This window comes from Elgaria multicarinata, chromosome 10, assembly GCF_023053635.1.
Source record: "Elgaria multicarinata webbii isolate HBS135686 ecotype San Diego chromosome 10, rElgMul1.1.pri, whole genome shotgun sequence".
NCBI lineage: Eukaryota > Metazoa > Chordata > Lepidosauria > Squamata > Anguidae > Elgaria > Elgaria multicarinata.
The window spans coordinates 12,092,370-12,118,213 of NC_086180.1; the positions used below are offsets into that span (position 1 = coordinate 12,092,370).

Sequence of the window (25,844 nt, forward strand, 5' to 3'; positions counted from 1 at the left end):
CCCCACCGTCCACTTACTTAGCCATCCCACGCTGGGGCTGCGCTGTACCCGGATTTCATCATCCATTGTGCGGGTTGCTAGGCAGGGCACAGAACTCTCTAGCGGGCTGCGGGCTTTAGTGTTGCAAGCAGAAGGTAGAGCAGAAGTCAAAAGCAGCAGCAACAGTGAGGAGGAGGCGGAAGGCAGCAGAGTTAAGAAGGAGAAAGAGAAGAGCTAAAGCAACGGCATAAGCAAGAAAGTTAAGACAGAAAGCCATTCGGACACTCGTGTTAACACACCACAGAGAACAACACACATCCGCACATCAATAAGAGACAACTCAGGTCCCAAATGTTGCCAGCTTCCTGTAGGCTTGTACATGTGAAAATTGGCACTCCTCCGCACATTTGTAAACTTTGGCCTTTTGCAGCTTTCAAACTTGTACATAATGTTGAATTTCTATATTTACACACACAAACACATATTATATTATAAATAATAAAGAGGAAAAGAAAGACAATTGGTCTTTGCAAGCAGATCATCCCTGCAACATGCTCACTGACAACCCAGGAAACTAAAGTAGAATTCAGCCATGGTTTGTGGGATTTTGTCCTTTGACTGGATAGCCTGTCCACATAACTGTTTTTCATGCCTGTGGAGATATGGAAACCAGCCTCTGGGAATGCGCCCCTGGCTGCAAGTCATATCACAGCCCTCCGAATGATAGCATTCTATGTACTGTAAGATTCGATCTTGACCATCAGCTCGATGCCATCATCTCATTGGGAGTATCCTTGTCATTAGGATGTGGCCCCTGAGCTGCACCCATAGAACGTTAGAGTTGCAAATAGTGCAGATTGTATATTTTACATCACCAAATATGTACTATTTAAATCTGTGCAACAAAGGAGATTTACCAAAGCCTGATCCACGAACAGCTTCTGTTTTCTTAAATGGTAACCATGCTCTTAAGTGGGAGAACCAAAAAACCATTATGGCACCTTAAAGGCTAACCATTGTTAATGGTGTAAGCTTACTTATCTAGTCCTCAAAACTTTTTCCAGCCTATGGGAGTTTATGTCACAATAAATCTGAAATCCTATGCGCACTTACATGGAAGTAAACCACAATGAATACAGTGGGATTTACTTCTGATTAAATATGCACAGGATTGCGCTGTTTAGTCATTAAGGTTCCACAGCACTTTTTTTCCCTGCACCCTTGGAAGCCATTCCATTCTCCAGGCTGTGGTCCAGATGGCCAGAAGTGTGATAAAAGTAGATGTCACTGCAGTTTAGTTAATTGGATTTATATGTTCCTATTTTGCCCAATAATAGATGCAATACATAGTCTAAGGCAGTGAAGACGGGTTGTTCCGATGTCAGTGGGGTGGTGAATCCTTGGACAGCTCCTTTAGATAGGGTGACCATATGAATAGGAGGGCAGGGCTCCTGTATCTTTAACAGTTGTATTGAAAAGGGAATTTCAGAAGGTGTCGTTTGTATATATGGAGAACGTGGTAGAATTTCCTCTTCATCACAACAGTTAAAGCTGCAGGAGCCCTGCTGTCTTTTGTATCTGGTCACTCTAGTATAGCTCCTGCAGCTTTAACTGTTGTGATCAAGAGGGAATTTCACCAGTTTCTCCATATATACAAATGACACCTGCTGACATTCCCTTTTCTATGCAACTGTTAAAGATACAGGAGCCCCGTCCTCCTTTTCATAGGGTCACTCTACTTTAGAGTTCTGACTAGTTTAGGGTGACCCTATGAAAAGGAGGACAGGGCTCCTGTATCTTTAACAGTTGCATAGAAAAGGGAATTTCAGAAGTTATCATTTGTATGCATGCAGTGCCTGGTGAAATTCCCTCTTCATCACAACAGTTAAAGCAACAGGAGCCCTGCCCTATTAACCAGATACAAAAGAGGGTAGGATTCCTGCCGCTTTAACTGTTGTGATGAAGAGGGAATTTCACCAGGTGCTGCATATATATAAATGACACCTGCTGAAATTCCCTTTCCTAAGCAACTGTTGAAGATACAGGAGCCCTGTCCTCCTTTCCATCTGGTCAGCCTAGACCAGTTCTAACTGAAACCTGGAGAGGATTCATTGCCCTACTGACACTGGAGCCACCAGCCTCTTCCAATATGTAAGGTGTCACATTCAGAACACCTGATCTCAAAAATCACGTATCTTTGCCCCGACTGGTTCTTTAAATGGATCAGGAATTCAGTTATAACATATTATGCACATGTACTTTTAATATGTTCGTATTACATCCAGTTAGCATTTTGAAGCAGGTCCCTTTTAAAGGCACAACTGGAGGAAACGGGTTAATTAAAAAAAAATCAGATTCAAATAAAAATCCAGTTTCCTCTTACATTGATTGCAGATGCCATGCTTCTCGCCTGCCCAAGGACCTCCACTTCCCTTACTCGGCTTCGTCCTTTTTCTTCTGCTGCCCCTTACGCCTGGAACGCTCTTCCAGAACACTTGAGAACTACAAACTCAATCACTGCTTTTAAGACTCAGCTCAAAACTTTTCTTTTCCCTATAGCCTTCAAATATTGAGTTTGTTCTGACTTTACACTGTTGGTTTTGCCCTACCCTGTGCCTGTTTACACTTCCCTGTGCCTGTTTGCATTCTCCTTCCCTCTTTATTGTTTACTACAACTTATTAGATTGTAAGCCTATGCGGCAGGGTCTTGCTATTTACTGTGTTATCTGTACAGCACCATGTACATTGATGGTGCTATATAAATAAATAATAATAAAAAAATAATAAAATGCTGCATTGCATAAAAATTACCGAACCCTGATTAAGATATGATAGTTATCAGGGACAAGGAATATGGAAGGCATATCTTGACCTTTGCCACCTAAGTGATGGGTGAGAACAGCTATTATTCTCACTGTAAACATGTCCGAGGTGTATTCTTAAATGCAATCTGTTTAAATTTACTCTTGTTCCGAATATTTCTCCCCAACGGACAGGTTTTCAAAGCTTCCTTGTAGAACATTTTGTAACTAACTACAGGTGACTCTACAACCAATGGTGTGCAGGTTGGCCCAAAGTTTGCAAGCTTTCTTTGGGTGGTGATTCATGTTGAGAAATGGGCCACATTCTGACATCAGCACCCAGAAAACAACTGATATCTGACCATTTGTTTTGACCATTATTCATAGAACAAAAACATGAACAAAAACATATTCCATTTTGTAACTCTTTAAACAGTGTGCTAATGACTTATCTGCTGGTGCTTCTTAACTGTCACCTGGAAAAACATCTCTTCTTTCACACAGCCTTCCCTTCTGTTCCTCTCTCTACTCTCATTATTTTTAAAGATGTGTTAATGCATTATTTAGCTACTTAGAATAACCTGAAGGACACTCAGACGAATAAAATTCCCTTGTTCTGTCCAACAATAAGACTTATTGTTTACTGATGAGCTCTTGATGCATTTTTAACAACTTCTAGTTTAAATAAATCATCACGATAAATAAGTGATTAAACTCTATGTTTCCAAACGATTATTTTATACTAAGGGGTGTAGATGGGTTTCATATTTCTAGTGTGGTCACTGGCTTAATGTTAAGGTATGGTACTATCTTCTCTTGAACCTCTCTTGTATTGTTACTTAAAGCTCTTACTTCCAGCAACTATGCCTTAGGAGATGCATTTCATTCTTTCAGAATGTGTGTGTGTGTGTGTGTGTGTATGAGTATGAGAGTGGGGGATGAAAAAGCAGGGAAACCCCCAAACAATGTGAGTGGGGCGGAGGCAGCAGGGGAGCGTGGTGATCTCAGGTAGCCTGGGGAGCCAGAATGGCACCACCTCTGGGCCTTTAATTCCTCACCCATGATCTATTTACTACACCCAGAATGATGTTTGTGCGACATTCAAACACTGGCACCAAGAAAAGATGTGCAGGGAATATGGAGCATGGTACACAGTATGCAAGAGCACCCTGGAACCGAAAACAAGGATTGGCAGGAACTAGGGTGACCATATGAAAAGGAGGACAGGGCTCCTGTATCTTTAACAGTTGCATAGAAAAGGGAATTTCAGCAGGTGTCATTTGTACATATGGGGAACCTGGTGAAATTCCCTCTTCATCACAACAGTTGAAGCTGCACGTGCCCTGCCCTCTTTTAAATCTGGTCTAGTCTAGCTCCTGCAGCTTTAACTGCTGTGATGAAGGGGGAATTTCACCAGGTTCTCCATATATAATTTTCTCCATATATAAATGTCCTCTTCATCACAACAGTTAAAGCTGCAGGAGCTATACTAGAGTGACCAGATTTAAAAGAGGGCAGGGCACCTGCAGCTTTAACTGTTGTGATGAAAATGAAATTTCCCCAGGTTCTCCATATATACAAATGGCACCTACTGAAATTCTCTTTTCAATACAACTGTTAAAGATACTGGAATCCTGTCCTCCTTTTCATATGGTCACCCTAGCAGGAAAAGCATTTGAGAATAGTTCCAGGTCTCTGCACTGAAATCCACTCTAAAGAAATTCAAGTATTTTAGAACAGTGGATACAGAAATGGGCCGGGATGTGTGGGATGTGTGGACTGCAGAATCCAGTGTCTGCCTTGGACTCACTGATACCTGAGAGAGTGCCTTCTCTCTCTCGCCAACTTGCCCGGCCACTGAGGGCACCTGAGGGCACGTGGTTCTGCACCCCTACGACCCAAACAGAGTCCACCAGGAGAAGAGCCTTCTTCTTAAAAAGAAGAGCCATTTTTTAAAATATAAATAAATGAGCAAAACACTTATCTTCTGGAATAGAATAGCCATGGGGTGCAGAACCCTGGGCCCACAGGCTTTATCCTGAGCGCTGAGTTTCCCCATCCTGCCTGCACAGCCACAGGTCCCTCCGGGAAGCAGGGCTGGGCTTCTACCCCCTGAAGGAAACCCCCAACATTGTGTCTGTTCTGAGTCATATCACACAGCAACCCTACGGGACAGCAGGCACTGCGCAAAGCTAGGGACCAATTAGGACTGGCCCTACCATTAAGCAGAGTGAGGCAGTTGCCTCAGGAGGTAGAAATTGGGAGGCGTCAGGAAGGTATTGGAGGGGAGATGTGTGTGCCATGCAGCCTTCTCTGCCCCCCCACCCCCAAGACGGCCTGCTGCCTTCCGGTGCAGTGGAGGAAGCTGTCTCATGACCAGTGTCAAAGAAAGATTCACCTGCTAGTAAAGTCAGCTTTTGTACATGGAACTCAGGGAGCGCCATTTTGCCCTTTGGCTCAGGCAGTAAAATGTCTTGGGCCAGTCCTGGGACCCAGTCAGCTGCTCCTCCCAGTGCTGGCTGAATCCCATTGTGTGTGCTTCTACCAGCACAGAGGAAAGCTAAAATGGGCGGTGTCAGTGATTGTGGCCACTCCCACTGACATCATCCAGCCCGTGGAGGGGCCTGGTGTGGGGCAATCCACCCCCACCCCATCCCACCCATGCCTAGTTCTGCATCCCTGAAATAGCCGAACATTAAACTGGCAGGACCACATCCAAAAACAAATACCCCAGGATACTGTCTACCTAAGCTCAACGGAAGTCCCATTTGTGCAAACGTGTATTTAAAGACAGGATTTGAGGCCACCCAAAGCAATTATCGAATCCAGCTCCAAATAGCCTTAATACAGTTTCCCTCATTCCCCAATTCCACCAGCTGTGCTGAAAGCCACCCCCACCCCCTGAAGGCTCCTCCTCCTTCAGCTGTCACCACTAGCAGCCATTCCAATAGGCTGAGGGGAGGGAGAAGAGGCAGAGTGCAGGGGCATTCTACCAGCCCTGTTAAAAGAATGCATTTTCCTCTTCTTCCCTCCCAATTCCCTTTTCCTTGCGTGTCGTGTCTTTTGAGATTGTAAGCTGTCAGGGAGGGACCGACTTGTTTAATGAATTATATGTAAACCACTCTGGGAGCCTTTTCAGTGGAGGAGCAGCATAAAAACACTTCAGATAAATAAATAAATATGATCAACTTGCAGCAATATTATAATAGACACATATGGAACATATTAAATGGAATGATTTGTTCCTAAAACCTGAATAAAGCATCATGCAAACCAGTGTTACCCACACTGGGCAGTGAGGATTGTACCTTTTCTCTTTGGGGGCTGGGGCTGGCTTTTAATGGACATTTTAATTGAATATTGCGTTTCACGTGAGAATTTTTTTTAATTATGTGTTTTATTGATTTATGCTTTGATGCTAGAATGTAAGCTGATTGTTTGTTTTTGCCTATGCAACTCTGGAAGGCACCTTGTGTGAGGGGTGGGCAAGTCGGGCCCCTCCAGATGTTCTTGGACTGCAACTCCCATCATTCCTCACCATTGGCTATGTTGGTTTGGGCAGATGGGAGTTGCAGGCAACCAACCTCAGGGCGGCCTCACATCCCCCACCCCTGCTAAGACGGTATGCAGATGGAGAGTTGCAAAGTAAAGTAGTCCCGCATGTAAGACTTCCTGCGGTTAGAAATCTAGCACACCAGGATGAAGGGTAGTTTTTAAGCTTTCTCCCTGATGTACTAGTTGTCTATGTGCAATTTTTGTGTGTTTTCTTTTTTTATATGGTGGAAGACTCCCAACAGTTTCATAAAAGCAGACTCTGGCTCCCGCGCTCTGCTAGAAACATTTGTCTCCACTGCTTTCCTGACCCTTGGACTTCTAGCCATCATACCAGGGGGAAGCCCCGAATAACTGCCCTAACCATAGACTGGGACAAAGTGCTTAAAACAAAGATGCAACATTCCTAAAAGAAGCATATACTATACTAATATCTTGGAATAATGAAATGCCTATGTCTATGGAGGGTATACCTGACCACAGAAGGTCAATACGCTGCATCATTTTTGTTGCCGTCATGTGAGTTGTTAATCTTTAATGACGAGCCTCGGGTTTTTCTTTTCTTTTATCCCAATTCAGGGTTTTTTTCCTGGCATGTTGAGAAGCAGGCTAAGACCCCTCTCATCCATGCAGTGATACAGATCCTTAAACACTGCTATCTCCCACATACTCAAAATCACAAGATAAGCGTAGAAATCATGACATTTCCTAACTGCAGTGCTGTTGGTGATGGCTTTGCTTGCCTTTTTGGTTTCTGAAGCTTTTGGACATAACAAAATTGCACCTTCTAACTTTTCTCCATGAGAACTAAGTGGGGGGCGGATTTAATTCATCCCGTCCTTATTAATGCACCGATTCTTGGAATTTGTTCTCAGGACAAAGGCCTTTAGGCTGTCCAAAACAGCATTGAAGACTCTTAAATTGCCATCTGTGATCATGCAGACCAGTAATTAAAATACGACAAGTGGTTCCCAAAGTGGGCGGTACTGCCCCCTTGGAGGCAGTGGGATTGCATAGGGGCGGCAGGGGGGCGTTAAGAGGCAAAGGGGCAGCAGGGGGGCGCTCGAGGTGGTCTTTTCCGTACCAGGAGTTTTGGTTACAGAAGGAAATTTCTGATCGCTATCCTGCACTATGGAGAGTGGTTCAGAAGCTCCTGGTTGCATTTCCAACATCACATTTGGTGGAATGTGGTTTAGTGCCTATTTCTCTCCAAGCAAAGAAATCGACTCCAGACTACTAAACGTGGTAATTTAAGACTCATGTTAAGTGACTTTAAACCAGACATTGGGAAACTGGTATCACTTCATCAAGCCCATCCATCACATTAAGAATTTACAGAATAGTGAGGTACTCTATCTACCCTAGTTACTAAATGTGATATCTAATATTCTTGCTAAATGACTATCAGACTTTGAAAAGATGATATCACTGAATCAAGTTCATCAATTATGTTTACTTGAATAAACTAAAAAAAATGTAATTGGATTTTGAGTAAATATTCAATTAATTGTTAGAGTTTTGAATTTTATTGTTATTATCTTCCCTAGTGGGTCGTTGAAAACCGCTATTCTGAATAATGATTTTTATAGGGTAGGTTAGGGGGCACTGGGCATGAGTTTGTGGAACCAAGGGGGCGGTTATCAGTTTGGGAACCACTGATGTAGACCTATTTTCTCTGCGACTGGTGAGGCTGCCAAGGTAGGCTACCCATGCCTTGTGGGTTTCACACAGCTCAATCTTTCATATTCAGCTTCGGAGGACACGTTATGCGTGTGTAACACCAGATGCTTTACTCAGTGTTTTACTTGCCTAAGCAATTAACTAAGACTAACACAAACAAAAACACGCCCATATCTTTTCCCAGTTGGCAGCGGAGATATGGTTAGAGCAATGCGCCACAGCATTAGAAGCCTTCAGAAGCCATCACTGATATGTTGGTCAGTATGGTCTGCTACTCTAGTCGTGGGTTAGATGCGTTGCCATGAGGTGACGTGGAGTTAGTGGAGGGTTTTTCGGTGGGTCTCTAAGGGAACGGCCACGGCCCACTGGCCTCTGCATTACCATTATCGGGGTTGGTAAACATCCTACTTGCACTGGAGACAGTCTTCCCGATGTCGGCCAATGAGCGCAGGTTGGATTTTTTGGTCTGGTGCCGATGCTTCCTGAGCAGCGTATAGGTGACCTTGTCCTTCATGTCTTGCTTCAGTAGCCCCGTCTCAATCTGGTTGTCCACAACCATCTCTGGAGTTGCAAAGTGGGGAGAGAAGAAAAGGAGAAAACAATAAATCAGGAGAAGAACGTTGTCTGGAAGTTTGCGGCCAGGCTGGTAAATTCCCTTCCACCCAGTATGCATATGATACCCTTGTTCAACCTGGTTACTTCCAGAAGTGTTGGACTATGCATGGACAACAATGGCCATGTTGGATGGGAGTTGTAGTCTGACATATTTCGAAGGTGCCTGGTTTGGGAAGGCTGGTGTAAGATTTGCAGCTTCATATTGCAAACAACTGTATTTTAAAGGACCATCTTTCCTTTTTCCCCCCTTTGAGATAGCTTGTTCTTCTTTACATTGACCCTGTTGAGAAGACATGCAAAGCCATGGTGGTTAAGCATTTTGAGCGAAACGTTATGGCTTAGCGTCTCGTGTGAAACATTCCTAACCATGGTCACTACATAGAATCATAGAATAGTAGAGTTGGAAGGGGCCTACAAGGCCATTGAGTCCAACCCCCTGCTCAATGCAGGAATCCACCCTAAAGCATCCCTGACAGATGCTTGTCCAGCTGCCTCTTGAATGCTTCTAGTGTGGGAGAGCCCACAACCTCCCTAGGTAACTAGTTCCATTGTCGTACTGCTCTAACAGTCAGGAAGTTTTTCCTGATGTCCAGATCGAGAAGAGATCCTGACCCTCCTGTCACTCCTTATAACCATGGTTTAAACACACTCACTAACCATTTGCTGCAAAAGGGTTAGCAGACTAACCATGGCTTAGTGTGTTGTCTGAACAGCTCTGCTGTATATTTAGGACAGATAAAGAGGCCACCACCACCCAGCATAAGAGGCTGCATACATTACAATACCTAAATGCATTAGTAGTTGTTCCAAATTCAGCTGGTAGTACAGGATGGGAATGTTAGCTGTGAAACCCACCCCCTCTTCAGCTGTTACATTCCTACACTACCAGCACATTCAGCTTTACATACAGGATTGTAACATCTGTAGATACTGATATAAATGTAAACTGTTCTTCGCATGTTCTGCATTCATGCACTAAACAGCTGGAATCTGATACAGAACTTTGTTTCCCAAGAATCTCTGCCAGATCTTTTTTAAATCACATTTCTAGACCCCATGATTTGATGAAATTGTTATAAATAAGCAAGTGCTGTCTGCTAAAGATTTTGGAAACTGGGGCAGGAATTCCATAGTGGACCAAATTCCATGTATTTGCCGGCTCCTACCTATGCCCCCTTATCCTACTTCCTTCCTTAACCTAACTCTGCCCCCATTCCTCTATGTTCTTTATCATCCCATTTCTTGCTAATTTACTCTAAGTTCTGCAAATCCACCCCAGAACAATGCATTTGGAAAATGCAATGGAAATTACGTGTAAAATTCCATGGAGTCACAACGGGACTTACTTCTGAATAAGATTGGCCCTTTTATGGAATTTGGAATGCAGAACATGGTTTCTCTTGGCAAAAGAAGAAACACATCTCCATAAACTATAGGGAATTATCCTGTAATTCCACTGAATTCTGCAGACTCACAGTCTTTGCCTTGAGTCTAATCTCTTTATGTTCATGCAGAAGTACCGTCTTTGTACACAAGCCTGATCTGCCAAACCACAACTCCCATTATCCCCAGAAAACATGGTCAAGTTCCATACTATTTGGGGATGATCAGAGACATTGTCCAACCCATCTAGAGGGCACAAGGTTGGGGGAATATGTTCTAGGCCAATCCAAGACATTAAACAATGAGCAGAGATTCAAAAATCTTTGAATTCAAAATTTTTTGCTAAGTGTAAGCTGCTCTGAGAGCCTTTTTTGGCTGAGGAGCGGGGTATAAGTATGATAAATAAATAAATAAATAAAAACTAGCCTTTCAATATCCCGTTTCATAGAATCATAGAATAATAGAATAGCAGAGTTGGAAGGGGCCTACAAGGCCATCGAGTCCAACCCCCTGCTCAATGCAGGAATCCACCCTAAAGCATCCCTGACAGATGGTTGTCCAGCTGCCCTTTGAAGGCCTCTAGTGTGGGAGAGCCCACAACCTCACCAGGCAACTGATTCCTTTGTCATACTGCTCTAACAGTCAGGAAGTTTTTCCTGATGTCCAGCTGGAATCTGGCTTCCTTTAACTTGAGTTTCATGGACCAGATTGGCTCTTATAAAACAGGACGCTTACAGTTTTTGAGAGCACTTACCTACAACTTGAGGGAGCGATGAGGCCTCCATATCCAACATGATCGACCCTTTCTCTATACACGTCCTCAACTCAAACAAGCTGTGAAGGGATAATGTGGCGACGTGTGGTTTACTCCATCTCTCTCCTCCTTGTTCCACTTTTTCTTCAAACTTTATCCACCTGCAAGAGGCCAGCCAATGAATGAAGATGAACTTAGCCCAAAAAAAGACTTCTTTTTAATGCTGTCTTTTCAGCCAGCTGTGAGGTTTATGAAGAAAGGCCACAAAGAACTCCCCTCTAAATCCCATACACTTTATATTTGGTACACAAGAGACAAAAAGACCACCATAATCATAGGCCTTAGCTAGACCTAAGGTTTATCCCAGGATCATCCCGGGGTCATTCCTGCTCATGTAAATGACACACAGGGGATCCCGAGAGCAGGCAGGGACGACCCCGGGATAAACCTTAGGTCTAGCTAAGGCCATAGAGTCCTAATGGATCACAAGGAGCATCTCTCCTTGGCTCAATTTGGACATCTCACCAAACCATGGCTTGCACTATCTGCAGATCAGAACCAAAACCATGTTTTGAGCTTCTTAACATATGTGCCAAACCAAAGTTTCAAGCTGCTTGTCTGCTTTCAGTTACCATCCACTCAGCACGTCTTTCTCCAGGTACAGTAATCTTCAGAGACAAAGAAATGACACAAACTATGGCTTGTCAGTTCAGACACCACAGTGACCATGAGTTTCTAATCCTGGTTTTCCAGCCAACTGCAAACCTTGGTTTGTGAACCACCCAGAGAGCTTTGGCTATTGGGATATTGGGAGGTGTAGAAATATAGTAAATAAATAAATAAATAAATAAATAGTGCCAACTCTAGTAAGGCTTCCTAAATCATGGCTTGACAAGATGTGTCAATTGAGCCATTGCAATCAGAGGTTCCCACTTCCTGTGTGGTCTCCCTTCAAGTGTTAAATTAATGCACGTCAAACAAAATCACCAGGTGCTGGATCTTCCATGATTATGGTGGGAGAGATTTAATGTTACACCTGTTGGACTTCTCCACCCACGCAGCTATTAAAAAGTAAAGGGAGCTCCCGTCAGGTCAGGAGTTTACAACCCTCGCATGCGGTTATGAAACAGCCTTTAGGTCTGGAGAAAGAATGTTTTACATGGGACAGCATTTGCCCTTTGCCCTAATCTTCAACTAAAACAAGAGAAAGACAAGCTTGCTTCTTTTTTCAAATTTGTCTGAACAAGATTTCCCTGAACTATTACAGCAACCGGAAGAAAAACCAAGAAACATTCGATCCTGTCCTTTTCATTAGCACCGTCTTCTTTTTCCATAAAACAGACTTAAGCCCAGCTCTTTGTTCTGCATTTATACTACAGGACCTAATAAGGATCTTGTCCTGTCTCACTGAGTGCTGAAGAAAAATGCCAAATTGGAGAGTCAAATGATTTCTTCCCTTTTTCCCTTCACAATGTCTGAGAATGCCAGAGCTACATGGTATGAATAAATCCATTGGAGTTACTTGGGTTCAGGGTTTATTTATTTATTTATTTATTTATGACATTTCTATACCGCCCAATAGCCAGGGCTCTCTGGGTGGTTCACAAAAATTAAAAACATTCAAAGTATAAAACAACAGTATAGAACCATAATATAAAATACAATATAAAAGCTCAACCAGATAAAAACAGTAACAATGCAAAATTACAAATTTAAAACACCAAGTTAAAATTTATTTATAGAGTGTTAAAATGCTGGGAGAATAAAAAGGTGTTCACCTGGCGTCTAAAAGCATATAATGTAGGTGCCAAGCGAACCTCCTTAGGGAGCTCATTTCACAGCCGGGGTGCCACAGCAGAGAAGGCCCTCCTCCTGGTAGCCACCTGCCTCACTTCCTTCAGCAGGGGCTCGCGGAGAAGGACCCCTGAGGATGACCTTACGGTCCGGACAGGTATATATGGGAGGAGGCGTTCCTTCAGATAGCCTGGCCCCAAGCCGTTTAGGGCTTTAAATGTTAATACCAGCACTTTGAATGTGCTGGTATTCAAAGTGCTGGTTCCATCTCATTGTGCTGGTTCCACCTCTTAATTAATATGAAATTCAGGACCACAATCATCAAGTGTACAGAAGGAATTGGTGGGGGGGGGGGAACATTCCAAATCAGACAGCTTTGCGAGGAGCACAGGGCTTATCTCTTGCTTAAATTACAAAACAGCGGAAGAATTCCTCATGGTTGCACAACATCTACTCCAAATCAGCACCAACCTTGTCAATTAATCTGAGCGAATTATAGTGACGTAACAAAAGAAGCTCTTCAAGTGTCCTTACTCTTTCAAATTCTTTAATCCTCAAGCGACACCATTTAACAGTCATTTGTCACCTCTTCAATTGGGCTGTTACATCTAGGATATCCTGTCCTACAACTGGGGAAATTTGGCAAAAATTCGCCCCAAACCGAAATCTATGTACACCAAAGCAGCAGTTAAATGCCATCTTTTGACTTCCTGTGCTGGCTACATTTGCTTTGGAGTAGAATTAAAAATGCATTGCAGCTGTATTGCATTAGATGAAACTTCTGTAATGGGAGATGAAGACCAAACGTTCTTGTCTGCGGTGGCCTCCTCGGTTCCCTGCTTGTTAAGTGCAACGAAACCAAGAGAATGAAGTTCTCTTTTGGGTCTACAAGTTAGCTTTAACTAAATACCACATTGGATCAAATACAGCGTCAGCAGTTCCTCTTACAGCCATCTTCCGCTGATACTGGAATGAAACGAGAAAGCTAAAAAGGCAGCAGGAAGACTTCCAGACACCAGGAAGACAAAAGCTTTTCATCCCAAAAGTGGGGTACCTGGCTATTAGTTGTCATTGGGTTGGTGCACTTCTGTCTGAGTTGTTTGGCTTCACACTACAGGCGGAGGTAATGTGACTGAATGCCCTTCCATACAAAAAACTCAGCCCATATATAAAAGTATGTGGGAGAAAGGAACAAAACCTACTCCCTTTCTCCCACATAGAATCATAGAATAGTAGAGTTGGAAGGGGCCTATAAGGCCATCCAGTCCAACATCATGTCCGTTCAGTCATTTGGAAGGGAGCATAGTTCTGTAGTAGAGCACGTGCTTTGCATGTAGAACAGTGGTGGAAAATATCCAGGGATTAAAGGTCCAACCCCCCCTGCAACCGCACTTACATCCCACTGTTGCCAAAATTATCACTGCTGACCCTGCTGCTGCAATTTGGCAGAAAAACACAGCACACAAGGAGCAGTCACCTTGTTCAGAGGGAGGGCAGCTTTCTGGAGCAAGATGCTTCTTCTAAACAAGATGTCTATGCTCCCCGCATGTCTTGTTTCATTGAAAAATCATGCTGGGGCAGGGAGGGGCCACAAAATCAGAGAGGGGGGCACATGTGGCCATTGACCATACCTGATGTAGAACATCCCAAGCCCATCCCACAGCATCTCTATTTCAAAGGAACAGGTAGTAGGTGATGATTAAAAAATGTCTGCCTGAGGTCCTAAAGAGCTGCTATTAGAGAGGTAAGCAACCTGGAACCCTCCAGATGTTTTGAACTACAACTCCCATAGTCCCTTACCATTGGCCATGCTGGCTGGGGATTATGAGAGTTGTAGTCAAAACAGGTGGAGGACACCAGGTTACCTAACCCTTGCGTATGTCATGTCTAACCCTACTGCCCCTGTTCTGGGAGAAGATGTTTCAGGTAATCAATCAGAATCAGATTCAGAACTAGAAGACGCAGCGCCAGACACCAGCCAGCCTGTACCAGTGGGGAGGAAGCTCTCACGGGCGATTCACCAGCTGGGAGCCAGCCCTCTCCAGAGCTTATCTCCTCAAGGCCAAATCCTACACACTCAGTGAGAAGTGAGGTTTCTTCCAGAGGTGATCATCCCGACAAGCTAGCTGATGCTAGGGTCCGCTGGAAGCTCAAATGCATGGAGTGGAAGGAAGGCGTGAGAAAGTCAGTTTGATTACGCCAGAACCTGCCTCCGAACCAGGCTCTCTGAAGGAAGAGAGCCTTGCGGAAGGAAGTGAGGCAGTTGGCTACTAGGAGGAGGGCTTTCTCTGCTGTGGCACCCTGGTTGTGGAACAAGCTCCCCAAAGAGGTTCGCTTGGCACCTACACTGTTTTCTTTCCGTCGCCAGCTGAAGACCTTTTTATTTTCTCAGTATTTTAACACCTAATTTAACTTAAATTTAAATTTTGCTGTTTTAATCTCGTATTTTAGCCTATATTAATTTTTTTGCTGTGTGGTTTTATTCTAGTTGTGCTTTTTATATTGTATTTTGTATTTGTGTTTTAAATTTGTTGGTTGTTTTTATGCTTTTCATGGTTTTAATTTTTGTGAACAGCCCAGAGAGCTTTGGCTATTGGGCGGTAAAAAAATGTAATAAATAAATAAAATAAATAAATAAGTTGCGGGCGTTTGAGAAGGGGCTTCCTATTCTTCTTGAGCAGACAATTGTCTTGCTTAATTTACATAGTTTTGCCTAGGGGGACGTTTCCAAGAGGTTAGACTCTCTTCAGGTAGAAGAGACGTTTGTTGCTTAATAAAAGCTTTGTGGATTACTTAGCAAGCCTCGTCATTTGCCTCCCATTGAAAGCAGGAGTTTTCTGAGAAACACCACAGAGTAGACAATACAGGGCTAGATGGACAAATACTCCGATCTGGTGTACTTCTTACGTTCCTATGTCAGCCCCTCCCTGCAGTCTGAAATAGCAATAGGCTTCACTCAATCAGAATTAGTCTTAGTGTGGTGTAGTGGTTAGAGTGTTGGACTGGGAGTCGGGAGTTCTGAGTTCTAGTCCCCCTTTGGCCATGGAACTTCACTAGGTGACTTTGGGCCAGACACAGACTCTCAGCAGAACCTACTTTACAGGGTTGTTATTGTGAGGATAAAATGGAGAGGAGGAGGATTATGTATGCCACCTTGGGTTCCTTAAGGAGAAAAAAGGTGGGAGATAGATAGATAGATAGATAGATAGATAGATAGATAGATAGATAGAAAGAAAAAACATGTCTACAAGGGCAGCTTAGGACAGCATCAATACACATCTATCCCCATAGTATATGAAGGCCTATCTACCATTATTCATCTTTTCCTGTAACATGAATGCTCTACAATGCTCTACAAGTTCATTTACTGTGACAGATAAACATATGAAGCACGGTAGTGTTCACTGACAGCATCAGAAGCAAACACAATTTTTGGCAGCCAAACCAAAATTTGTGAAGTCCCTAATGATTCTGTGTAGTCGCTTATGTCCAGATTTCAACACAGTGGTTTCCCAAGAAGAAGCGACTGTGTGGATGGAATAACGCTCAGTGCTTGAGCGCAGGGCTGATTAATTTAGAAAATTTATTCACCTTTCTTAAAAATGCAGAGGAGCTACCAAAAGACAAGTACAAATGCAGTAAAAACAACAATGTTGCTATTCAAATAAATATAAATATAAACAAAGCCCTATAAGGAGAGACTGAAAGAACTGGGCATGTTTAGTCTGGAGAAGAGAAGATTGAGGGGAGACGTGATAGCACCCTTATAAAGACTGATCTCTTCCGACAGGCCTATCCAGTGGAATTTTAAGATGTTTTTAAAATGTTTTTAGGAAGCTTTTAACAATGTATATTATGTTTTAATTGAGTATTATGTATTTTATTGTTTATTGTTGTTTGGTGAGGCAGGTAAGAAATAAATATTATTATTATTATTATTAATATTATTATTATTATTAAAATCTTGAAAGGTTGTCACAGAGAGGAGGGCCAGGATCTCTTCTCAATCACCCCGGAGTGCAGGACATGGAATAACAGGCTCAAGTTACAGGAAGCCAAATTCTGGCTGGACATCAGGAAAAACTTCCTGACCGTTAGAGCAGTATGAAAATGGAACCAATGACCTAGGGAGGTCATGGGCTCTCCCACACTGGAGGCCTTCAAGATGTAGCTGGACAGCCATCTGTCATGGATGCTTTAAGGTGGATTCCTGCATTGAGCAGGGGGTTGGAGTTGATGGCCTTATAGGCCCCTTCCAACTCTACTCTTCTATGAATGTGCAGAAAGTTGCTGTATAGATGCAGTCCTAGGACAGAGAAATATATGCCAACCTGTAGCGACCATACAATGACATCCAATTCAGAATTCAGTGAAATTGAAATATGTTATTGCGGGCAAGTTTTAGCCCCATAACTTGACAAAAGGCTGAAATTCCAAATGGCAGGAAATGAGTTTCTTAGAAAAGTGTTATTATGGCATCATACAGATCACCATAGGACTGGTCTTGTTGGATCAGTCCAAAGATCAACTTAGTCCAGCATTCTGCTTCCAAACACAGCTAGCCACAGACACTTCCAAGGCTTCAAACTATGTTTCTTACATAGGGTGACCATATGAAAAGGAGGACAGGGCTCCTGTATCTTTAATAGTTGCATAGAAAAGAGGATTTCAGCAGGTGTCATTTGTATATATGGAGAACCTGGTGAAATTCCCTCTTAAAGTGCAGGAGCTATACTAGAGTGACCAGATTTAAAAGAGGGCAGGGCACCTGCAGCTTTAACTGTTGTGAAGAAGAGGAAATTTCACCAGGTTCTCCATATATACAAATGACACCTGCTGAAATTTCCTTTTCTATGCAACTATTAAAGATACAGGAGCCCTATCCGCCTTTTCATATGGTCACCCTAATATAGCCCCCATCACCCCCTCTTTTGGGGAAACCTCTCCACTGTGCTGTCCAAGTAGGAAGGAACCTACTTAGGACAGCACAGATAATTAGGGCCTCCATAAATTTTGGCATGTTCAATATCCCAGGCTCAGGCATCCCCAGAATAAATAAATAAATAAATAAATGATAAAAGACAAGGTACTAGGTGGCCGGGTGGGCGACCCACTGGGAGTAGCAGCAGTGAGGCCATGAGCGCATGTTGCTCCCTGACCCCGGTAAGTCTGTCCCTCTCTCCCAAGGCACACTGGAGTTGTAGGCGTTTCTTCAGAGGATGCAAGGGCTGTGTTTGATGGGGCGGCTACTCTGTGAAATGGCAGCCAAAGCTTCGGACTTCCAAAGCCGAGGCCGAATTTTGTACAGCCCTAATGAACATGCAAACATCCAGTATACACACGTTTTGGGAATCTGATCCAAAATGAATGTATACTTGCATCGAAAGACGCATGTGCAGTGTGTGGTGGCCACATGTTACATGTTTGCTGTGCGAGACATCAGTGTGTAACACCAGTGTTTCCCCACAGTCACTGGTATGGCGATGCTCTAAGAAGCAGGAATTTTTGAGTTATAGCCAACAAGGTGTTATTCACAGGTAGGGGGTTATTCTACCTACATACAGCCAGAGGCACTTGTTAGAATGTGGAGTGGGAGATTTAGCAGAGCTGGAATAATAAGAGAAAACTGAAAAGCTAATATTTAAATGTGTTGGGGGAGAAAGGCAGAGAACAGAGCCCCTGGAAAATACTGACTCAGCGTTCCATTCGGCAGTGGATAACCTGACACAGTTATTTTTTCCTCTTCAAAGAGAAAAATAGAAGTCCAGATTTGGGAGAGAGATCGGTTATTGTATCATCACAGTAAAGTCTCAGTCAAGCAACCTCCACTGGAATTATTGCTAGGTTCATTACGCTGATGGCAGCTCAATTAATTATTTCCTAACCATGTCATCACTCCAGCACAATTTATCTGTGTGCCTTGTTCTCAAGTGGCCATAAATCTATTTGAATCTACTAAGAAACCAAACATGGGTTTTGTTTGTTAATTTGTTTAAGTTAACACCAAAATCCAATGTGTTGCATCTAACACCTCCTCCCCGCTTCAAATTACTAAATGATTTGGGGGGGGAGGGGGACAACATTCTGGGCACTTTAGATTGCTGCATTAAAATTATTTCAACTGACAAGTATTCAGCCCATAAACTATAAAAACAACACTTTGCATTTATATCCTGCTTTTTGAGAGGATGAGATATTTCATATATGCTATCCCAGAAATCCTTAGAACAACCCTGTGAGGGAGTCCAGTGCTATTTCAGGCTGAGAGACAGTAGCTTGCCTAAAACTGTCTAATGAGTTAATGGGCAAAGCGAGACTGGAATGGAGGGCTTCCTAGCTCAGAACATATATTTAGCCACTACGCTATGTTACCTAAAAATTAGAAGGGTAGATATTTGAAATCTGTTTTTTAAACATTAATGGTTTTCATATTGATTCCTGCTGTTAAAACTCAAGTATCCCTTCCTGACAAGTGTCACCTTCGTGTGCAAGCCAAGATACTCTCCTGTCTCTGTTTATTTTTTACTTTTTTGAATAGAGGATACTTTCATAGCTCTACTAACCAACATTAAAAATGAAGGTTGAAATAAATCCTCAGGTACTGTTTTATTGGAAAAGCTTTCCAGAACATCAGAAAATAATTATCATCTTTGTGGAACCCCACCTCAAGGAGAAGATATTCCACCAAATTAACACACAACTGTGCAACAGGTGCTTCTGCAAGTGGTCTTATGTCTTCTTCAGAAGCCCCCCCCCCCCAAAAAAACCAACCAACTCCCAAAATTGCGCTCACCTTGCCGTTTCCTTCCATTCCATTTCTTGTCCATCAACAGCCAGGAGTTCGTCGAGCTCTGTGAAGAGCTGGGGTGGTGCCGGACTGTCATCATCTTCACCCAAAATGAAGCGGATGCGTTCAGCGGCGGGGGAGACTGCAGAGGTGAAAATACTGCGGTTAACAGACTGGAGGATGATCAAGGAAGCACGGTTCCTCTCCTTCCCCTTCTCTCCACATCCATTCGGCTGTTTCTCCTGGTTGTCTGGTCCATCTGACATTTTAGCTCCGAGTGCGGGCTGTTGCTTTTTTGTTTTGGTTTTTCCCCCTAGGTGTCTATGTCTGTGTCTCTTTTTTTCTTACACTTACTTCTGAAAACTTCAAGCTCGGGGTAAAGTTCAAGAGGACGTGTGTCTTCTTCCCCCACTCTGTTAAGCTGCGTGTTAACAGCAAACCCACACTGCTCCTTGTCAAAAAACAGTAGAGAACTTCTAGGCTCAGCACCAATTTGCGCTATGGTGCATGCCCAGGAACCTTTAGTACTCTGATCAGCTGAGCTGAGGTCCTTTAAAGTCTTTTTCTTTATAGGCAGAGAACCAGTTTAAGCCAAACTATTTGGGGGGCAACTCATGGAGAGGAAGTGGCTTGCCACTGCCAAGTCTCCCCCCCCCCTTTCTGCAAAGCTGGGACTTTCATTGGCTTGCGAGACAGCATGTTGCCCCCTCCAAGACTCATTACCAGTGTAAAAGGGAATATTTAACAAAATAGGCCGTCTCCTCTTATTCATGGGAGGCTGTGCTCTGGTCCATTTAATCAAGTATCAAATACACTGGAGGGGAAAAAAGTGAAGAAGAAAAGGCACAAAGCAGCCGGCCCATCTACAGGTGAAACACTGCCTATGTAGCTAAAAGGAACATCAGTTTTGATCACATACTCTCAGGGTATAGCAAATAACTGGACATTCTAGGGCTCCTTTTGACTTTTTAAGTAAAGGAGGGAAGAAGCAAGTTTTAGGGCCATTTCACACAGTATGCAGAGGCAAATCCAGGTACCCTCAGCAAGGGGCTGCAGCCGACCACAGTTCTCAATGAAGTGCATCTGTATGATATACAACTAAGAGCCTTGTGTCAGCTTAAAGCCTAACCAATTTATTATGGCATAAGCTTTCCAGGACCAGAGCCCACATCATCAGATACACATGGATTTCCATTCCATAAGGCTAAATCTGATACCTTCGCCTTCTGTTGCAACCATTTCCACAGGAGTAGCCATGTTACATTTGTTCTGATAAAAACAACCTTCATTATGGCATATGTTTTCATGGGCTAGAGTCCACATAAGCTTGTGCGATAATGAATGTGTTAGTCTTTAAGACTTTAACAGATCACCGCAGTCACCCCTCTGGAAATGGAATGATACATTATTATTATTATTATTATTATTATTATTATTATTATTATTATTTATTGCATTTTTATACCGCCCAATAGCCAAAGCTCCCTGGGCGGTATGTGTTTGCCCCATTCACATTTTACATGTTTAGCTTTTCAGTTAACACATCACAGGTACACACCTAAAGAATGTTATGTGTAGTGTCCCAGAGGACAAAAAATGTCAAATCACTGGACTCTATTCCAAAAAGAAGTTGTGTTTCCTCTTTTTTCTATTGAGGGACAGGGGAAAGGGGAGGAGGACTGAGTCAGAATCATAGATCACTACCTGCTAGGACTTTATCTAAAAGGGTTGTTTGGGGGGGGGGGGGTATTAAATCCTACTCACACCGTTTACTAGTATACTTGTAAGAGCAAATCATAAAAATGTTTACATGCATCAAGACCAGATAGTACAGCATCAGGAGCAGGACTAGAACCAGGATCCACTGTCTCTGTGTGCAACTGCTCTGTCTGGTGAGCCACTAAAGCTACAAGGATGAAACGTCTCCCAGAAAGTAAGGAGTTCCCAAGTACAAGAGTGATTCCAACCACTCGCTCTCCTCAACACAGAGGGTCATAAACACTTCCTGTTCAGGCTGGGACAATAATTTTCCTGGCCCTTTGTGTATTCTTCCAACTCCATGCTTGACCTCCTGGCTCCAATTCCCGCTCCACGGCTGCCCTACAGGTATCACAGCAAGAGTTAACAGGGATCACTTTACTTTTAGTGTGTTTTTCTCATTTTAAAGGGTCTAAAAGACTGCAAAGCCACTTACTCAGAAAGTTCAACTCAAAGAAAATAGCTAATGTAACCTAGGTTAGAACTCCAACATTCTCTACACTACAATGTCCCATTGTTTTAAAGTTTTGTTCAGGGTCCTCTGCCTGCAACTTACGTTTAAATTAGTACTGCCAACCAATTAAAGAATTTAATTGAGCAATCAACTGCCTTTTGACCAATAAAGCAACTAGATTTTAAGGCAATTTTCACATCACCAAAATCTCAATACACGTGACTTTTATTTTATTTTATTTATTTTTATTTTATTTATTACATTTTTATACCCCCCAATAGCCGAAGCTCTTAAGGTGCTGGATTGAATAAAAGCTACTGCACATTTTGTGGTGTGTGTGGAGTGGGGGGAAATATTAATATATTGTTTTCCATAACCTATCACACCAGAACCAAAAGCAACAAGAGTGTGCTAAGTCTGCAGCCCTAGCAATTAAAACTTTCCTCTATTAATTAATCAACTAAACCTTTGGGTGGATTTTAATATACTGGCTAAATTTATTTATTTATTTATTTATTACATTTATATACCGCCCCATAGCTGAAGCTCTCTGGGCGGTTTACAAAAGTTAAAAAGCCTATATATAAAAGATAGATGATAAATAGATACTTTTTAAAATGCTTAGCTTTTAAAATACCATTTTATTACTTGTTTTCCTGTAACCAGAGGAGTTTCCCTGCCCAAAACAGACAAGACAAGAATATCAAACATATTCTTTTTTAAAAAAAATAATCACAATCAAGATTTGTTCTACATGGGGGACAATGGAGAGGTAGGGATGAATTGTAGATCTTTTAGGATAAAATGCAAAAGATTGTCATTTTAGTTAAGGAAGGGATGGTTTCTTTTAAAGAAACTCTTTCAATGAAATCAAAAGCTAATATTGATTACTAGGAGATAATCAACAAGGAGATATGCAGAAAGAACAAAAAACTTTGTCAGTATGCCTCAATCAGGATAGAGGCGGGTAAGAAATATATTATTATTATTATTATTATTATTATTATTATTATTATTATTATTTGAAATTGTTCTTCAAGCCCACTGTTCTTCATTAGTATGTAGGAAACTCAAAGAGCCCAATTTCCACTATTTACACTTCAGTAGGTTCCATGCCTTTACCAGAGAACAGCCCTGGTCAAAAACTCATTATTATTATTATTGTTATTATTCTTATTATCGAGACAATATTTAGCAATTGAACAAGAAGTGCTGAAGGGCCAACTATATTTGCTTCTTCCAATGACTCATTTCCCATGCAAACAAGAGACAGGCAGACGATCCTCCTGTAGGGTGACCAAGTGTCCTACTTTGTAGAGGGCAGGCATCTACTGGAAGCTGTCCTCTATATGGAGAAGTGTCCAGTCTCCATCTGGTTTAGTGAAAGGACCTGAAGGAGGGACAACAGCAGGGGACACAAAGGCCATAGCTAGACCTAAGGTTTATCCCTGGATCGTCCAGGGGTCAAACCTGTTCATCTAGGTGACACACAGGGGATCCAGTGCTCAGGCAGGGGCGAACCCTGGATGATCCCAGGATAAACCTTAGGTCTAGCTGTGGCCAAAGTTGCCAATCAGCAGGACGAGCACGCAAAAACATCTCTGATATGGGGTGATGTACTGTATTTCTGTTTAAAGTTTTGCTATTATTTCTCAATTTGCACCTACCGTATATACAAATTTAAATAGGCAAATTGGTGTCTCATTCATCCTTTCTTTTAGAAAACAATGCTGCAAGTGGAGCTTCTGTTGCTGTCATTCAGCAGGAAGGGGGTTAATGAGCCCTTTGCCTGCATCTCAGGGCGGAATTACACATTCCTCCTCGACCTTGTCTCTTTACCACCGCTGCTTCTCCTATGCAAATCGAGGTGGAGGGGTCAACTTGCAGCAGAGAAGAGCACTTAATTCTTCCCCTGCCTGCTACTGTCCCACGCCAGCTATCACTACCAATTGCTTTTCCCGCAAGATCAAGTATCTGACCTGTGCTTGCTATACAACAGGGATGGGAAACACAGCCTCTTTCACAAAGTAGAGCTCTTCTCAGAGGAGAAGGCAAAGCCTAGGTCATACATCTCTGTTGCAGGACTATTTCAGCCAAGTTACCGGCTCCATGTCCAATTCCCTGTTCATTAACCTAGGCCGTCTCTACACCAGACCGAAAATCCGAGTCCCTGTGTCCAAATGATGCACAGGGACTCATGGGAGGAAGGAGGAATGAGAATGCCTTTTCCCAGGGATAAATAATCCCTGGGAAAACCCAATTCTTCCCGCGGTCTCAGGATCGTCCCAAGACCGCGGGACGTGTGGCTGCCTGTCCTGGCTTCTTCCCTCCTCCCCATGAGTAGCAGGCATCAGTAGAGGGAAGGAACCGGGCCGGGAGGAATCGGGGGTAAGGGGGGAGTGGGGTTGGGCCTTTTAACTTATGCTCTAGTTGGAGCACACGTGAGCTCATCTCCTTTTTTTTAAAAAAAAAAAGACACCCTCCTTCCTCCTAGGATGTCGCGCCCGCATGTGGACTAAGGGGAGGATCTTGCGATCAGGATCTGCAGCTGCATTCGCGAGATCCTCCCCGCTCCCTCCCTCTACACCAGTATGGTGTAGAAAGGGCCCTAGACTTATCTCTGGCTCCCATGATGCGCTGACCAAGGTGCTGATTTTGGACTTCGGCTGCATGCTCCACCATTGCTTGTCTTCCCGTCTCCAGAGCCTTGCTTTCCATTCATTTTCATTTTATTATATTGATATCCCAGCTTTCCTCCAAAGATCTCTAGACTTCCTATGTGGTTCTCTCCTCCCCATTTTATCCTCATAATAACTCTGATAGAAAAAGACTGTCCCTGAGCATCACAGCTGAGTAGAGAAGGGATCCCGGGTGTTCCCAGTCCTACTCTGCCACTCTAATGCAGGGGTGGACAATTTGTGGTCCTCCAAATGTTTTAGCCTACAACTCCCATCAGCCTTCACTTTTGGCTATGCTGGCTAGGGCTGATGGAAGTTGTAGATCAAAACATCTGGAGGGCCACAAGTTGCCCATTCCCTGCTCGAATGGCTTCACCACACATCCCTGATAAGACTGCAGAGAACCTGCCAACCTGCCCTCTCTACCCTGGACAGTGGCTCCTCTGTGGGCGCCAGAGCTCCCATGTAGAGATTTACACTTTGTATCTGAGGAAATGCAAGTGGCAATGAATGCTCATGGTTGATACTGCCTTGCCTAAGGGTACTCTATGATTGTTGCACAGCAGTTGCATTCCACTCAGCGCACCTTAATCCTAATGGTTTGCTCATTCAGGCAGCAACTCAGAAGCTGAGAGAGAAAGAGACACCTAAAAAATATCAAGTCCTCTTGACCTCCCATCCATACTAAAATAAGCCAAACAATAGGAAATCTCTAATATTATTAACAGTAATAAATTTCAAAAAAAAAAATTGTGGGGTGCGGTGCCACCAGTACACTGATGACACCCAACTCTACTACTCCTTTCCACCCAATTCCAAGGAAACAGTTTCTGTGCTAAACCGGTGTCTGTTGGCAGTAATGGATTGGATGAGGGCGAACAAATTGAAGCTTAATCCAGATAAGACAGAGGTGCTCCTGGTCAGTCGAAAGGCAGATCAGGGAATAGGGATTCAGCTTGTGTTGGATGGGGTTACACTCCCCCTGAAGACGCAGGTCCGCAGCTTGGGTGTACTTCTGGATTCAGCCCCGAGCCTGGATGCCCAGGTTTCAGCCGTGGCCAGGAGTGCATTTGCACAGTTAAAGCTAGCGCGCCAGCTGCGCCCATTCCTAGAGATGTCGGACCTGGCCATGGTGACACATGCCTTAGTTACATCCCGATTGGATTACTGTAATGCGCTCTACGTGGGGCTGCCTTTGAAGAGTGTTCGGAAACTCCATCTGGTTCAAAGAGCTGCAGCCAGATTGCTGACTGGGGCTGGTTACAGGGAGCAGACAACTCCCCTGTTAAAACAGCTCCACTGGCTTCCAGTCTGTTTCTGAGCACAATTCAAATTGCTGGTTATGACCTATAAAGCCCTATATGGCTCGGGTCCAGGTTATCTAAAAGACCGTCTCCTCCCTTATGAGCCTGCCCATGCATTGAGATCTTCTGGGGAAGCCCTTCCTTCAATCCCACATCACAGGAGCGCTTGGTGGGAACGCGGGAGAGGGCCCTCTCGGTGGTTGCTCCAGTCCTTTGGAACTCTCTTCCTGGGGAAGTTAGACTGGCTCCCTCCTTGATGGGCTTTCGGAAGCAGGCAAAAACGTGTTTGTTCCAGCATGCCTTTG

The 25,844-nt window shown here is 43.4% G+C and overlaps 1 protein-coding gene across 2 annotated transcripts in view; it reads right to left on the reverse strand.

The window, feature by feature from the left end:
* The window catches only part of SLC4A4 (solute carrier family 4 member 4), a 241,183-nt gene that overhangs the window by 85,262 nt on the left and 130,077 nt on the right, over positions 1–25,844 (reverse strand). The window contains exons 4-6 of one of the 2 annotated variants that reach the window (XM_063135204.1): positions 19,352–19,487; positions 10,765–10,925; positions 8,421–8,573 (exon numbers count right to left, since the gene is read on the reverse strand). In XM_063135204.1, the coding sequence (XP_062991274.1) occupies positions 8,421–8,573; positions 10,765–10,925; positions 19,352–19,487 (450 nt within the window). Of the gene's footprint in view, positions 1–8,393; positions 8,574–10,764; positions 10,926–19,351; positions 19,488–25,844 lie in introns of both variants that reach the window. The other variant, XM_063135203.1, reaches the window with a different exon arrangement.